This window comes from Monodon monoceros, unplaced genomic scaffold (genome assembly GCF_005190385.1).
Source record: "Monodon monoceros isolate NGI ecotype Baffin Bay Population unplaced genomic scaffold, NGI_Narwhal_1 Super_Scaffold_14, whole genome shotgun sequence".
In the NCBI taxonomy this organism is placed as follows: Eukaryota; Metazoa; Chordata; class Mammalia; order Artiodactyla; family Monodontidae; genus Monodon; species Monodon monoceros.
Window position 1 is genome coordinate 73,950,387 of NW_021703770.1, and position 14,808 is coordinate 73,965,194.

At 42.0% G+C, this 14,808-nt stretch overlaps 1 protein-coding gene across 1 annotated transcript in view; it reads left to right on the forward strand.

Moving 5' to 3' along the window:
- Window positions 1-315: 315 nt before the first annotated feature.
- ST18 (ST18 C2H2C-type zinc finger transcription factor) overlaps window positions 316-14,808 on the forward strand; it is a 90,373-nt gene continuing 75,880 nt past the window's right edge. The window contains exons 1-2 of the mRNA XM_029222464.1: window positions 316-390; window positions 2,447-2,477. Coding sequence (XP_029078297.1) covers window positions 336-390; window positions 2,447-2,477 — 86 coding nt within the window. The 5' untranslated portion in view covers window positions 316-335. The remainder of the gene's footprint in view (window positions 391-2,446; window positions 2,478-14,808) is intronic.

Below are 14,808 nucleotides of genomic sequence, written 5' to 3' on the forward strand. Positions count from 1 at the left end.
TTTGAGGTTTTGGCTCTTTCACAATCACTGTTAATCAGACCATCCCTCTTTCTATCTTTGTCATGCCGGAAGTGTTTGAATCACTAGCAAACACTTGTGGGCAAGGACACCTGCCCCCTTGTCCCTTCCGTCTGGTCCCAGCATCTATGGAAGTGTTTCCAGAACTCATGGGGTGTGAGGCAGTCACAGCTCTCTCTCTTCAGAGTCAGATGCTGTTCAAGAGCATGAAAGGCTACTCTGCTTTTCATAACGACCTTCAGAACTTCTAGTGACATGTGTTCGTATTTCGATCAATGTCAAAGCGGTGACCTCAGGACTCTGTGCTCACGTTACAGATGGACGCAGAGGCTGAAGATAAAACGCTGCGTACCCGTGCGAAAGGAACCAAGGGTGAGTTAGCAAGCAGATTCCACGACACCGTGCTCACCACACCATGAAATGTGGGCGTTCCATGCTCAGTCCCTGACGTGTAGTCAGAAGAATTACAACTTCCTCAGGGCTTCCATTTTTAAACCAAGCCAGGACATTGGATCATGGCATTGAGAGACTAAATACTATGAACCAGGAGTAAAAGACTCAGAATAGTCCAAACGATGTAGGATGCTAATTTTTACAAAACGCAATCATGAGTAGATTTAAACCTCGTGCGAAGGAGCATAATGGTCAGCAAGGGAAGAACACTTCACGGAGACCTCAAATCATTGACGTGACTTTAATGTCCAAGGGCAGAGACCGAATTGTTCGTTTATTGCCAAAGCAGGTTTTGATTTTTATGTTATCCGGTTTAGTGACTTCCGGTCTAAACTTAGTTCAAGTAAAATGACGATGTTTGTCTTTGGACTGTCCCTGCTGGGAATTTCCAGCAGCTCTGCGAAGTAACGTCTGAAAGGTTTAACTTGTCAGTTATCCCTCTCTTTCTGTAACCAACAGATGGTAATGTAATATTGAAATATAGACAGGCCCTTGATGATCCAAACATCTGGAAAACAGGATTGACTGGCAATAATACCCCTTAAGGAAAATAACTTTTATTATAATTAGCTATACTTGCGTGACCCTTCTTTCTAAATGGAAGGTTCAGCCTGGCCTCTGGAAGGAAGCTGGGCAGCTGTTCCCCACCTGACCCTCTCGCATTGGTCTTGCTGAGGAAAGGTTGGGTTCGACAGTGATCAGGCAGTCGTTTGTAAGCGTTCAGAGATGTACAGTTGAAGATGTCTAACCAAATTCAATGCTTTCATTAGCTTTGTTTATAATTCCTGTTTCAGTAAAGTCCAGAATCCCCCATTTTTTTTTAAATTCCAGGATGATTTTTTTTTCAGTTAAAATACAACCCTCGTTATCATCAGCCATGATAACCAAGATGCAGAATCACGCTGTACGAGATATGGGACTTTTCTCTACCCCAACTGAAGTTTTACAGTGTTCTGTTTTCCAGGTTTAGTTTAAGTTACTTTAAAAGTAATTACATCATATATCCTAGTATTTGGAATGCAGTTTTGGAAATACCACGTTTTTATGCAGCAGACTTCTCCATGGGATACATGTTTTTAAAACAAGGACAGTTTTATCATTATTTAGCATAGGCTCACGTCTGCCATAAACGTCAGCATTCTAGGAACTGTATTTGGATTATTGGAATCTCTTATTCTGACTTCTGAAAGCACAGAACTCTATCATACTTCTAAAATGTGAGTATTTTAAGTTGCCATTCTTTTTGGACTTTGAATCCTTTTGGCACATACATATACACCCTTAAATAGAGCCAAAATGTTCTTTGAGAACTGAAACAACTTTTTCTCATGCAGCATGAGTCATCTTTAAAACCACCTGTTGTCTCTCTCAGTATGCTGCGTATCCTGGTGTAGGCAGGTATTCATAAACATGAACTTCTTTAGTTCCCATCATCTCAGAAAAATCAAAGCTCTTTTTTTCTCTAAATATCTTACTTTTAATAGGATGTTGAAATTAATGTGACTAAAAGTTCTCTTTCTACAGGAATGAAATTTATGGAACAGAATCTTAGGATATTTATTAATAAAACTTGGCCAGTTTTATTTAAATGCTTGTTTAATGTCAATAAAAATGAAAACAGGATTCTTTTGAAATTTTTCCTAGAGACAGTAAAATTGATTTAAAAAATAGTTCAAGTCCTGTACTTCTTCAGTGAATCTCTAAAGACAGGTATTTGGAAGTCCAATCCATGACTGTGAAGTCCCAGGGTCACCTGAGGCACTAATCCAGAACCATCTGTTCTGGGCCATGGTCACCTGTCCTCTTGTTTCCAAAGAACCAGAACCAGAAAAGATGAATCGGCCCAGAGGGAAACTGAGTGGGGTCTGCACTAATCATACATTGGTCGTCATCTCTAGACGGTAAAAGGTTTCTGTCATACAGTTTTCAAAATTATAAACTGATTTTCCTTTTCTTTCTTTCTTTTTGTCAATAGCACCAATGGATTCTCTAATCCAGGAGCTCAGGTAAGGGTTGCCCTACTTTACTTTTTTCTAAGATTGATCAGCTTTAATTATTAGAATGTTTTGTACTTTTCAAGCCTGGATCCTCATTTTACTGTGAGGAATAAGCCAACAGGCCTATTTCACTTGGCCTCTGTCTCTACACCAAAGAAACCGAGAAAGGGAAAAACTACTGATTGTCGATCCGAAACAATTCAAGCTAATATTTTGATAACAAAACACAAAAACGCTGTTCTGTAATGTGGGAAAATCTCCACTTCCTCCTTGGAGGGTGCGCTGCCTCTGTGCACACACCCGTGTGTGGTTTGTTTTCGTGCTGATGGAAGTAAGGAACTGAGCTCATCCGAGAACATGAGTGAGGAATAACCCAAGTCCAGAATGCTCCATGTTTCTTTTTAATAATTAGATAATTCTTTTTTAGATTCCCCATATAAGTGATATCATATGGTATTTGTCTTTCTCTGCCAGGCTTACTTCACTCAGTGTGATCATCTCTAGGTCCATCCATGTGGCTGCAAATGGCATCATTTCATTCTTTTTTATGGCTGAGTAATATTCCATTGTATCTATGTACCACATCTTCTTTATCCATTCCTCTGTGGATGGACACTTAGGTTGCTTCCATGTCTTGACTGATACAAACAAACTTATTTACAAAACAGGAATAGAACCACAGACATAGAAAACTCATGGTTACCAAAAGGGAAGGGGGAGGAGGGATAAATTAGGAGTTTGGGATGAACAAATACACACTACTATGTATAAAATAGATCATCAACAAGGACCTACTGTTTAGCACAGGGGACTCTACTCAGTATTTTGTAATAACTCTATAATGGAAAAGAATAAGAAAAGTATGTATATGGTGTGTGTGTGTGTGTATATATATATATATATCTGAATTATTGTGCTGTATACCTGAAACTAACACAGCACTGTGAATCAACTATACTTCAATTTTTGAAAAAATTTAGATAATCCTATCAGATAATCACGTGAATTTTTGACAGTAGACATTTGAGGATAATGTGATGGTGGTGTTTGGGGTGGATCTGAGCACTTCCGCCTTAGATACTGTGCTGTGCGCCTCAGGCAATGCTCTGGAAATTCCACCTGACTAGGTTTTGCAGAATAAACTCCAAGTGGGTTTTCTTTCACAGAGTCTTTGCAAGGTATAGCTGTTGGGTTTTTTTAAGTGCATATTTAAAGAAACGCATGCTGCCAATACATTTTCTGTCCTGATGCTGTTTTGTAGTGAAATGCTGCAGGAGAAAGAGGAAACCCTTGTCTCCTCTCTAGGTTTGCAAGCCCAGAATGTCCCAGACTCAGGGTCTAATCCACCTTTCTGGAAACAGCGATGGTCTATGTGTTCCTCTGGGAAATGTGTGAAAACTGGAGCGTGTGTAACAGTGTCTGGATGTGTAACAGTGTCTGGCACACCTTGACATTTACAGTGTACGCATTTATGATTTCCATGGTTGTTTTCCAGGCCACTGTGCTCTGTGATTTCCTTTGGAGGGCTAGCTTAGTACCTTCATTCTGCAAGTTTCGGTTCATCAGCTTAGTGGAACTGGATCTGTCAGAATTGGGTGCAAGCTTTCAGGCTGGTGCTCTTCTCTGTGGAGATGTGTTTGTAGGAAATCCATGGCCCTGCATATGTTGTCGATTGTATCGTTGAAAATATTACATTTTAAACTACTTTTATGAGAGCAGAACACAGATATACCCACACATCGGGACAGGATTAAATGGCCGGAGTGTCTGGCTGCCTTACATTCTTGCTTTTTACATCTGCCCTCGTTAACAATTCCTATTTGTTTGGAGACTTGATGTCCTTGTAGAATGACGGAGAGAAGTTGAAAACGCTCAAGGCTCCAGGAGCCTGCCGTGTGTGCCTCCCAGAGTGGGTTCCTCGGGCATCCCACAGCTGAAGAACTGTGTTTCCAGTTGGAGTCTTTTTAGGGAATCAAACTATTCAGAGGAGGGAAGAGTCCTTTAGAGTAATGTGTCTTGAAGAATAAGTTGAAAAGAAAAAGAGAAATTTGAAGGAATGAATAATTTGTGTGCTTTGGATTAAGGAGAAATATATAATTCATAGAGAAAGAGAAGACATTAGCAGAGAGAAGCAACTTTGAGAGGAAAAATGTTTAATATGACCCTCCTGGAGAAATAGAAGTTACTGTTTAAGCACTTTATTAGCATCAGTAATTACAATAAAACTAATATTTATTGAGAGCCAGAAGTCCTGAGGGTCCTGGAGCAATCTGTCTCATCAATCCTCCAAGAACCTTAGAAGGTAGAAACTATGATACTTCCAATTCTCAGATGAAGAAAGTGAAAATAAACAGTTTACATAAATAGCCTAAGATTAAACAACTAGTAAGGAATCCAGACTTCTGACTTGAGCCAGCTTCTCACTCACCAGGCTGAGCTTTCTGTCATGCACAGTTAATACTAATTGTCTAGAATATAAATCAAAAACACGGTCCATTGTTGATGTCCTCAGAACCTGGATTCTTAAAATTCTGCAGTTTAACCCTTACGGTTTATTTTTCAAAGCCTAGTTTTCTGAGATTAAAAAAAAAAAAACATTTTAATTAAAAATAGCATTTCCTAGTCTCCTAATTCTCTAAAAAAACTTCTTGTCGGATATTTAACTTTACCTAATTTGTCATTAGACCAATTCAGAAAGCTGGTGATAATTGCTGGAAAATTCATAAACAAAATGAATTCACCTATTTTTCTTTACTAACAACGAGTTTATAAAAATCACTGATTATTGCTAATTTGATAATTACTTATTTTCAACAGCCGGATCATGCTTAGGCTAAATAGGTCTCGAGTTGTTTCTTAAATGGTTTAAGTTGACCCAGATATGGACCCTAAATGCCATTCTACATAAATCTTGGGAAAAAATTCTGATTCATATGGAAGGTTTATTTTTAGTGTGTTTTTAATTCTGTCCAACTTCATCCATTTGCTACAACTGTTCCTCCAGTTGATTCTGCAGCTTTGTTGTGGTCCAGAACCCAGCGTTTTTGTGCACCTGAATTCTGAGTATCTCAGGAAATGTGGCATATTTTCCTCAGTGTAAAAGTTATGGGTCTTTTGTGGAGAACATTGGCAACTTTATTTAGTTCTTCTTTTTAGAAGGCATTGGCCATGTTATTGCTTCCAGAGCTACTACCTATAAAAATACTAATACAAATGAAGCTGATTTAAATACACTGCGTATTGTTCCTGACACTAATAAAAATTGACACTGACATTCTCATCTTCTTACGATACTCTGTCTTCACCATTAAAAAAGCAACTTATAACCCCAGACCCACCGTTAATCACGTGCCTTATTAGCATTTCCAGCCTTTTCTCCAGCACAATTCAGGTTACAGGTGGTGCTGAGAAGGCTCTCGTGAGCCCGTCTAAGTCATGACCATTGGATTTTCTCTGCTCTTTTCTTTTATTACTATTATCTTTAATCGGATCTGCCTGCAGTGGCATCTACTAATATTGGTAATTGTGTCCTGCGTTGGCAAAGTGTTTTACGCCAGTCCCGGCCCCTCTCCTCTAATTAGGAAAATATATTCCAGCCTCTGAAATGGCTTTCCTATGTGACTCCTTAGAGGCACAAGTGAATTTAAGGCTCTCAATTATATTAGAGGCACATCCCACTGTCCTTTCATGGTCTTCTTGCTGCCTCCCAGTTGGCTTAAGTTTTGTAATAAAATTTTAATTTAGTTTTCTCTTTTTATTTTGTTTTACATAATTTGTTCCTTCATTCAAAACCTTAGCATTTGGTATTTTCTTGTAAGTTTTAAAATACTAAACATTTTATGAGTTCTATAATCGGTAAGCTATAGATTTCATAACAATATTTAATTGACGTGAGAATATTTTGTGACTTACAGATTTAGATGGCTTTCTCTTCTTTCTTCTATCTTATTTCATGCACTGAAGTCTTTACGTCAGTTAAATATTTAATACTTAGTAGTTTTCTTTCCAATTTTTCTTTTTTTCTTGAGACTAAAGTTTCCTTTAATGGTCATGATTTTCTTGGAACTACTTGTCGCACAGAACTTCTGGAGAGGACGTTCAACGGAAGGAAATACAATGAACAGAAACTGATTTCTAAAGTTAAATGTCATAAATCTATTATCCAGGTTAAAGGAAATACGTTGTTTTAATCACAAGGTTGGAGAAAAGAAGGAAGAAACCCTCCTCTTTCCTTTATTGCTGTGATTTCCAAATGCACGGCTCAGTGCATCTTTGGGATATTTAATAACGTATCATATCTATTATGTTCCCGTTAGCCATGTGTCTCTCTAAACGTGGCCAGACCTATAACTTAGAATCCAAGGAACTGACACCTTAAAGAAAACCCATTTTCCTAAAACCCCTTTGAGGGGAAGTGAGACTGATAACCAAAGAAGGTGAAGATAAGGACTTAACTTGGAAGAGAAGTCTCCAGCAAGGGGGTGCCTGAGGCATTACAGTCCGTCACCCCCCGTCATCCGCCTCCGTGTAAAGGGCAGGGGGCTGGGGTCCAACCTGCAACTCGGGGGCATGAGTAATCCTTCCAGAAATTACTGTACTTAACCGGGGTAAGAAAGTGTCTTAAGATATCTTAGGGAGGCTTTCAACAAGAATAAAAATCTGAAAAGAGTTCGTTGTTTAACAAGAAAATTCCCTTAACTGTGTGCCGGCAGTACTTACGGGCCTTCATTTAGCACTGAGCCTGCCATGAGTGGCCTTCAGTAGGTGTCTGTTGAGTGAGGTGTGCAAATAGTGCACAGGTTCTGATTAGATCCCTACAACCAGCCCTTAGGGTCACTGGGACAAGTGACATTGTCCACAGTTAACTCACAAGCCGGGTTCAGGGAAGTTATGTGCTTTATACACGCAAGGTCTTTGACTAATAAGAGACTGGACCAGAGGCAGAACTTAGGGCCCATCTGCGGTCCAGGGTGCACCCCACGCCTCCCCAGACCCACTGCAGCCACTGTATTGTCCTCTGTTACTGCAGACCGTAGCATTCCTTTCTTTCCCCGATAGACTTTACTTCTTAGAGTGGTTTTCTGTTCACAGCAAAACTGAGCAGAACAGACAGAACTTCCCACAGACGCACGGGCTCCCCCGCCATCAGTTTCCCCACTAGGTGGTGTGTTCCTTACAACTGATGAACCTGCACTGACGCACTGGGATCCTATCTTATCATCCGAATTTTGGGGGAAATATTTACTTAAACTTCATCAATAAATTAATAAATCAAGGTGGAATATATCAGACCTACAAACTAACCCCAGCACATTTTCTTTCTTTTTTTTTTTTTTAACGTCTTCATTGGAGTATAATTGCTCTACAATGGTGTGTTAGTTTCTGCTGTATAACAAAGTGAATCAGCTCTACGCATACATATGTCCCCATATCCCCTCCCTCTTGCGTCTCCCTCCCACCCTCCCTATCCCACCCCTCTAGGTGGTCACAAGGCACCGAGCTGATCTCCCTGCCAGCACATTTTCTTGATTCACGGCACTGCCGATTATAAAGAGGCCGCTGTCCTTTCCTTCTGGACTTTTTATTCCATGAATTAATTATGTGATTTTAAGTCTGTTAAAATACCTGGATTTGATACAAATCTCTGTTCGTTCTAGTTGTTTTTCCTTTCAAAGTGCTACCTCCCAGGTGACGAGCTATCATGGGCCTTACCCTTCGGAGACTGATTTTACAGAGTGTGAGGTGTGTGTCCTTTCTGCCATCCACGTGAGGTCAAGGACAGGCATTTAGAACTGGGCCAGCAGTGGGCTCCTGTCGCTTCACAGTTGAGCTTAGAGACTGAATAGCTATGTGTTTTCCAGTTTGCATATATAAAATGATGATTGCATGGGGCAGGGTGCGCCCCATCTTAACTGTATATGTTTTACTTTACATCATAATGCCCGCATTATGATGTGAAACACCATGGGGCTTATATGTAAATATTCAGTGAAGTTTCTCAGAAAAAATAAGAATAAGGAAATCGCTTTCTTTTCTTTACCTTTTCTTTCCATGTTCCAACGTTATCACAAGGATATCGGTGGCCTGTGTCAGCCAACGGTTCTAGGAATCTAAGGCGCAGACATCTCCAGAAATTAGACCTTTTCTAAAACCGTGACACATGGCACCCCTGTGGGCCACACATGAAGATTCACTTCACCATGGTTTTCAGATTTGCAGAGCTCGCCCACAGAGATAATATTTTTATCCATTTAGCTCTTCTTTTCTTGTAACACAAATGAGGAGGAAGAATATCTCCATCTATCTTTGTTGCTTCAGCACTTCTTCTGCCCCAGTGTAGGACCACGTACTGCAGTGGAGACAAAATTAGCGCATGGATGTAATAAACCAGGGAAGTATGTGATAACAACGCTGTGGGTGACACTGCAGCGGGACAGGTCCCCTCCCACTCGGAGATCACATGTCACTGGGAGCCACCCCGGCTGCTCCGAGCATCCCCTGGGCGCTTATTAGAAACGCAGGCTCCCAGGCCCACCCCAGACGGAGTGAACCTGCGTTCTAGCGAGATCTCTGAGCTGTTATCCTGCATATTAAAGTTCCAGAGGCACCCACAAGCTTAGACTTCACTCAGTACTTGGAAAAGCTCTCCTCTCCATTGTTAATTTTCATGGCGTGGGTTGGCAGGGAAAGGCAAATGTCTGGGTTTCTTTGGAATTTTCTTGGTCTGTGAATTCTTGGGTTAATGTTAATGACTGTTTGCATTTCTACCTGATGGAGAGAAGCAGAACACTGAACAAACAAAATGTTGACAGTAGTGTAGCAAAAAGCACAAGGCTTGGTCTTTTGAGAGTCTTTGTTTTAACCTCTTGGACGTGTTTGAAATCAACCAAATCTTCCTTAAATATTTTCCACAGATCATTAGAAAGAGAATTCGTGTAAGGATGCGTTGAAACACCACTTTATATGCCTCTACAGTCATCTAGAGTGTGTTCTCAGGCGATGTCATTATTATGTTTCAAACAAAGTCCAGACTCTCCATCGGCTTCCATAGGTCACGTGACTGCCTTGTCACCTTGATGTGTTGATAACCAACGTGCTGAGGTTCCTTTCAACCCACCCAGGCACGTCACAGGTTAGGATGTGGTCATGATCTTCTCGCCCTAACGTGCTCTGGAGCATCTCTAGTGCAACGTGAAAGTATTGAATTCCATCTCTTGTTTCTCCTTCATCTTCCATGAAGGAACGATTAAGTTGAATCGCCAGGCAGAGCTCTTCATTTCTGCTCTTATCTCTTAGGTAAGCTATACCCACTTGAAGTCCCGTTTCAGTTGCCGTGTATGTTTGCAAACATAAGATTTCTGACAGCTGTCGTGTTTTTCCTGCTTGAAGTGTGAACTGAGATAAATGTGTCCCACAATGTTGATACATCAACTTCCTACAACCAAAGCGTGTGTGTGCGCTTTAGTTTTCAGTGTTTCCTCTCCATGGGTGACTTCTCGTAACTCTAACATAAACTTGGACTTTGACGGGTGCGTGTGGTGGCGAGAACATGGGTGAACAGCAGCCCTGGGTTCTGGGGGTCCGGTCAGACCAGCTGTGGGACCTTGGAGACATGTTCAGATGTCACGTCTTTGCCGCCTTCTTGACTAAGGAAACTGTTCCGTAGGGCGCTTTCAGTCTTGGCCTCTGGGTTCACCTAACTGCTCCCCCCATCTCCAAGCAGAGCTAAATTGACCTCTGGCTTTATTCAGACGTATCTTCTGATTCGTCTTTGCCACTGAAGCTCTCCTTTGCTACATTTTCACTTATTTCTTTTCCCCTTGTGTGATCCTTCTCCTTATTTATTTTATCCTCCTTGAGGGAGAAAGTCCTTTTTTCGAATCACCTCCACTTCCAAATGTTCTTCCAATCTCACCACCAGACTGTTTTCTGCAGGAATTCCCAAGCCTAAAGCTACTTCTTATTTTATTTTATTATTTTACTATTTTATTTTATTTTATTTTATATAATGCTTTTTCCATCTCAACTCTGTTACAGTCTATTCCTGGCAAAATTCTTCCCTTCATCTAATCCCCTGTGGGATTTGTACTCATTTTTTAAGGCTAATTACTAATGTCATCTCTGCAATGAGCTGTCCCCATGACCTCCCAGGCTGACTAATACTTTTTTCCATTGTGTCCCCAAAGCATTTCTTTTCTTGTCTGTTTTAAAGCACTTATTACTTTGAATTGTAGCTATTTTATTACTCATCCATTCATCTGTCCACCCATCCAGAAGAAAGCAGATTCCCTGCCTTCAAGTTTAGAATTTGGTTGGGGAGACATCAAAAAAAAGAATAAACTATTTTAAAAACTTTAATTAATCATATAGAATTCTTTCTGATACACCGTAAACTTTTTAAAGACAAGAAATCTATTTTATTCCCCGTTGTATCCCTATCCCTAGTACTTATTTTACATTGTCTACCAATATTTGTTTTGAGAATAATATAGTTAGTAACTCACTGCCAAGGAATTTCTATTTAACATATTGATTCTCTTTATCTTTTTATAATGCCTGTAACCTCTTTCCTTCCAGTTCTTAGATTCTTCCCCTACGTCTGTCCCTTTAAAGTCTAGACTGTTTAGTCAACAAAGCTTCTACCGGCCCCTTGACTACAAACCATGCTACTCTTGCTATAATAATCATTTCTAATTTATTTTTCTACCATCAATACGTGTCTTCCTCTACAACATAAAAATGAGGTACTCTTAATTCTGTTAACTTCTCCCTTAGTTTCACTTGGTCATTTTCAGTCCAGAAAAGAAATCACAACTAGAACAGAAGGGCCTACTGCCCATTTCTGAGTTGCTTGTAGGAAGGAATCAGCCAGTGAGTCTGTGGACAGGAGACCCTGAGGCCACAGGTCAGCAGGTGAAGCCGCTGCTGCTGGACGTGTGAACATTTGGGAGAAACTGGGGGCCAGGACATCTGATCCTTAAAAGTCCTCACCGTGGTCCCTACCTGAGGTCGGGGGCGCATCCCCACCTGTGGGATCTTCTCGTGAGGTGAGGATGTTGTCCAGGGCTGGGGCACTAAAACTTGTAGGGAAATGACGGCACACGTGCGGGGGTGCCGCGGAGTAGACTCTGCTCTTCCCGGAGCCCCGTGAGAGCTGAGGGAGTTCAGACCCCTCTGCCCTCGAAGGGTCTGTGGAAATTGCTCCAGAGCCTCTGAGGGCCCATGTCCTTGGAGGTGGAGGCCGACACAGAGCCTGCCGTCTGTCCTGGGATCACGGGGCTCCGCGTTTATTGTACGGGAGGCTTATTGTACAGGAGCACAATGACATGAGCAGTGAATTCCGGCCAGGTTTTGACCTGCGTTGGGAGGGTGAGAACGTGTCCACCCAGGGAACTCCTACGGGCAGGAAACAGGCACTCGGTTAAACCAGATTTAACCAAGGCAGACTCTTCCAGCGGCCTGGTTCTGGGCCAGCCGGGGGTTTGGGTGGCAGGGAGACAAGGGGGAGGGACAGATGAGAACAGAGGGGGTCCCTTGAGTGTAGATGAAGGCCAGTTCCCTCCAGGACTTCAAACCCACTTCCTCAGCAAGATGGCCCCATGTTTTTTTAAAAGCAATGAAAAATCATGTACCAATAGAAAGCCTGGACTCTGAGATCCCAGTGTCTTCCATTTTGTGCCTCAGTGAATTAAGCTTTGATGTCCAGTTTATTTCGACACCTAAAACAGATGCAGGACAATTTCTTGACAACACTGTAGACCAAGCCTGCACACAGGTTTCTAACTTCGTGATTCCTACTAACCATGGAAACATTTCGAAAACAATGACTTACAGGATAGCTCCCAGCCAGCATGGGTGTGGAGCGGTAAAACGGGGTCCCGAGCACTTCTGGGCCCAGAAGCACTGCTGGGCCACTGTCCACGTCGTCTCGAGGAGTGAACTCTGGCTCGGAAGCAGGTTCCTATCGCTTAGGTGTTCTCAGGGAAGCAGTCGTACAGTCTCTCTGAATGAGAATATGAATTTTTAAAAAAGGTTACATGATGGAATAGTAAACTACGAGGCAGGCACGGGCAAAGTAGTCACTCCGCCCTGCGCCCACCAGTGAATGGGAGTAAGGGCATCCCGTGAGTGGTCCAGGAGGACGGCCGCCTGCCGGGTCCGGAGGTGGCGGAACCATGTTGGGGCCGAGCCTGCCTGACTTGCTGAGGCCTGGGGATAGAGGTGGGCCAGGAGGGGGCGTCCTCAGGAGCTCTGATGGGAAGGATGGCACGGATACGCTTAAGGGGTGACTTACGGGAAGTGACGTGTGGATTTGCAGGCTTAATGTAGAAGGCTGAGAGCGTCTAGATCAGGAATAGCCCTTAAAAGCGAGTTCTTTCTGATTCAGTTGGATACTTGGCTGCCACAACACTGCACAGATTTGTGTGTGTACATACATATATATATACTTACACATACACATGTATAGCCAGATGACATTTGTATACACGTAATTTTAATAATATAGCAAAGGAGGTGATCCCTACTAATTCAGCACTCACTTGACTATTTTAACAGTTGATCCCCCTTTTAAATATTTCTCCGGCACGACAGCAAGTTCTGTGAAATGATTCATAATGTGTCTTGGTGAAGTCGAGAAGGATAAATGGAAGCCGTCCAAAGATCAGACGACCAAAGACCTTGTGCATATCTGTAGGTTTCTAGTTTCTTTTAGTTCAGGGAACTGAGATTTATGGACCAAGTATCTGCATTCATGTAAATGTCAAGAGATAAAATCGGCATTTACGATAGTAGTCATAAAAGAGCCACATGGTCTTAAAGAGTCTTTTGTCATCGTCATGTTAAAAGCCAAAACATCGCCGTATTAGTTGATGAAGTTGTGTCTCTGTGTCTGTGTGTGTGCCTGGTCTGTTTTGTTTTCCCTCGGTGGGTGTACCTCTCCCTCATGTTGGTTGCTCTCAGTGTCTGTTTCTGCTGGTCTTTCTTTGACACTGTGCCCACGGCACACGAGGACACGCACACACACGCGCGCGCGCGCGCACACACACACACACACTTAGTTTCCGCCCCTCCTCCCAGCCTCCCTGCCTCCGTTCACGGACTCTTCCGCCTAACACTCTCTCCCTCTCTCTCACTTTCCTTCTTTTCATATTATCTTTCCTTCTTCTGCAAATTTCTACTCTAAATATTTCTACTAGACCCCATGCACACACACTCAAAACTGAGAAAACCATTCTTTTGAACACTGAGAAATATCTATAGTAGAAACCACAACAGGAATGGCCAGAGAAAGAAATTAATGAATAATGAAAAAGGTCAACATTGATGAACTCTGTTCTAGGTGACAGAAATAATGTGGCTCTCCTTCTTACTACAAAAATAATCAAATGTAAAGACTACCTGACAAAAGTATTTGTACATAAATTTCATCTAAAGAAGTGGATTCGTTATATTTTAAAGAGAATGAAGCCACTATGTTAGTTTCTAATATGCAAAATATGGTTATAATTATCTATTGCATGTAAAACCATGTTATTCTTACATCAAATTTTTAAACATATGAAGCCTTACTCTGTGTCATTCTCAACAACCCTTCAGAGCCTGCTCCTTAGAAAGAGTTCACATCTGCACATCTTGGGAAAAAGAAAAAATAAATACATGTTCACAGTAGAGAGCAGAGGACACCTGTACTTTACTCATTACGGTGCTAAATAGCTGGTACTTTATGCTTCCTGGTCTTCATTTAAAGCTACCCAGTGTACTCGGTTTTATTTCTGTGGCCCTGATGCGAGTGTTTCCGGGAGTGAATGACCCACGGTAAAAAAGAAGCTGCAAACCCCATCACTAGTCCGTGATTTTTACTTTGTGAATAAATGAGATCGTTTTCATTTCCTAAGGATGTGTCTGTGCCACAAACATAAATAGGACCTTGGTATTTGATAGGTTTGGACCTGGTGCATAATAGTATCTTTTATAAGTTGCCCACGATAAACTTTTTTCCGCCTGAGTTGTCTGGCTGATTCACATGATCCTGAGTTTATTCACATGATCGTGAATGAAATATCAATTACCTTTATTACTTTGGTTCAAGAGTAACTCTTGGAGCAGACTTTTTCCGTGTGACTTTTACAGTCACTGTCACGTACTCTGTCTGATGTTGCCAATCAAAGATGAGGGTTGAGGGCTTCCCTGGTGGCGCAGTGGTTGAGAGTCCGCCTGCCGATGCAGGGGACACGGGTTCGTGCCCCGGTCCGGGAGGATCCCACATGCCGCGGAGCGGCTGGGCCCGTGAGCCATGGCCGCTGGGCCTGCGCGTCCGGAGCCTGTGCTCCGCAACGGG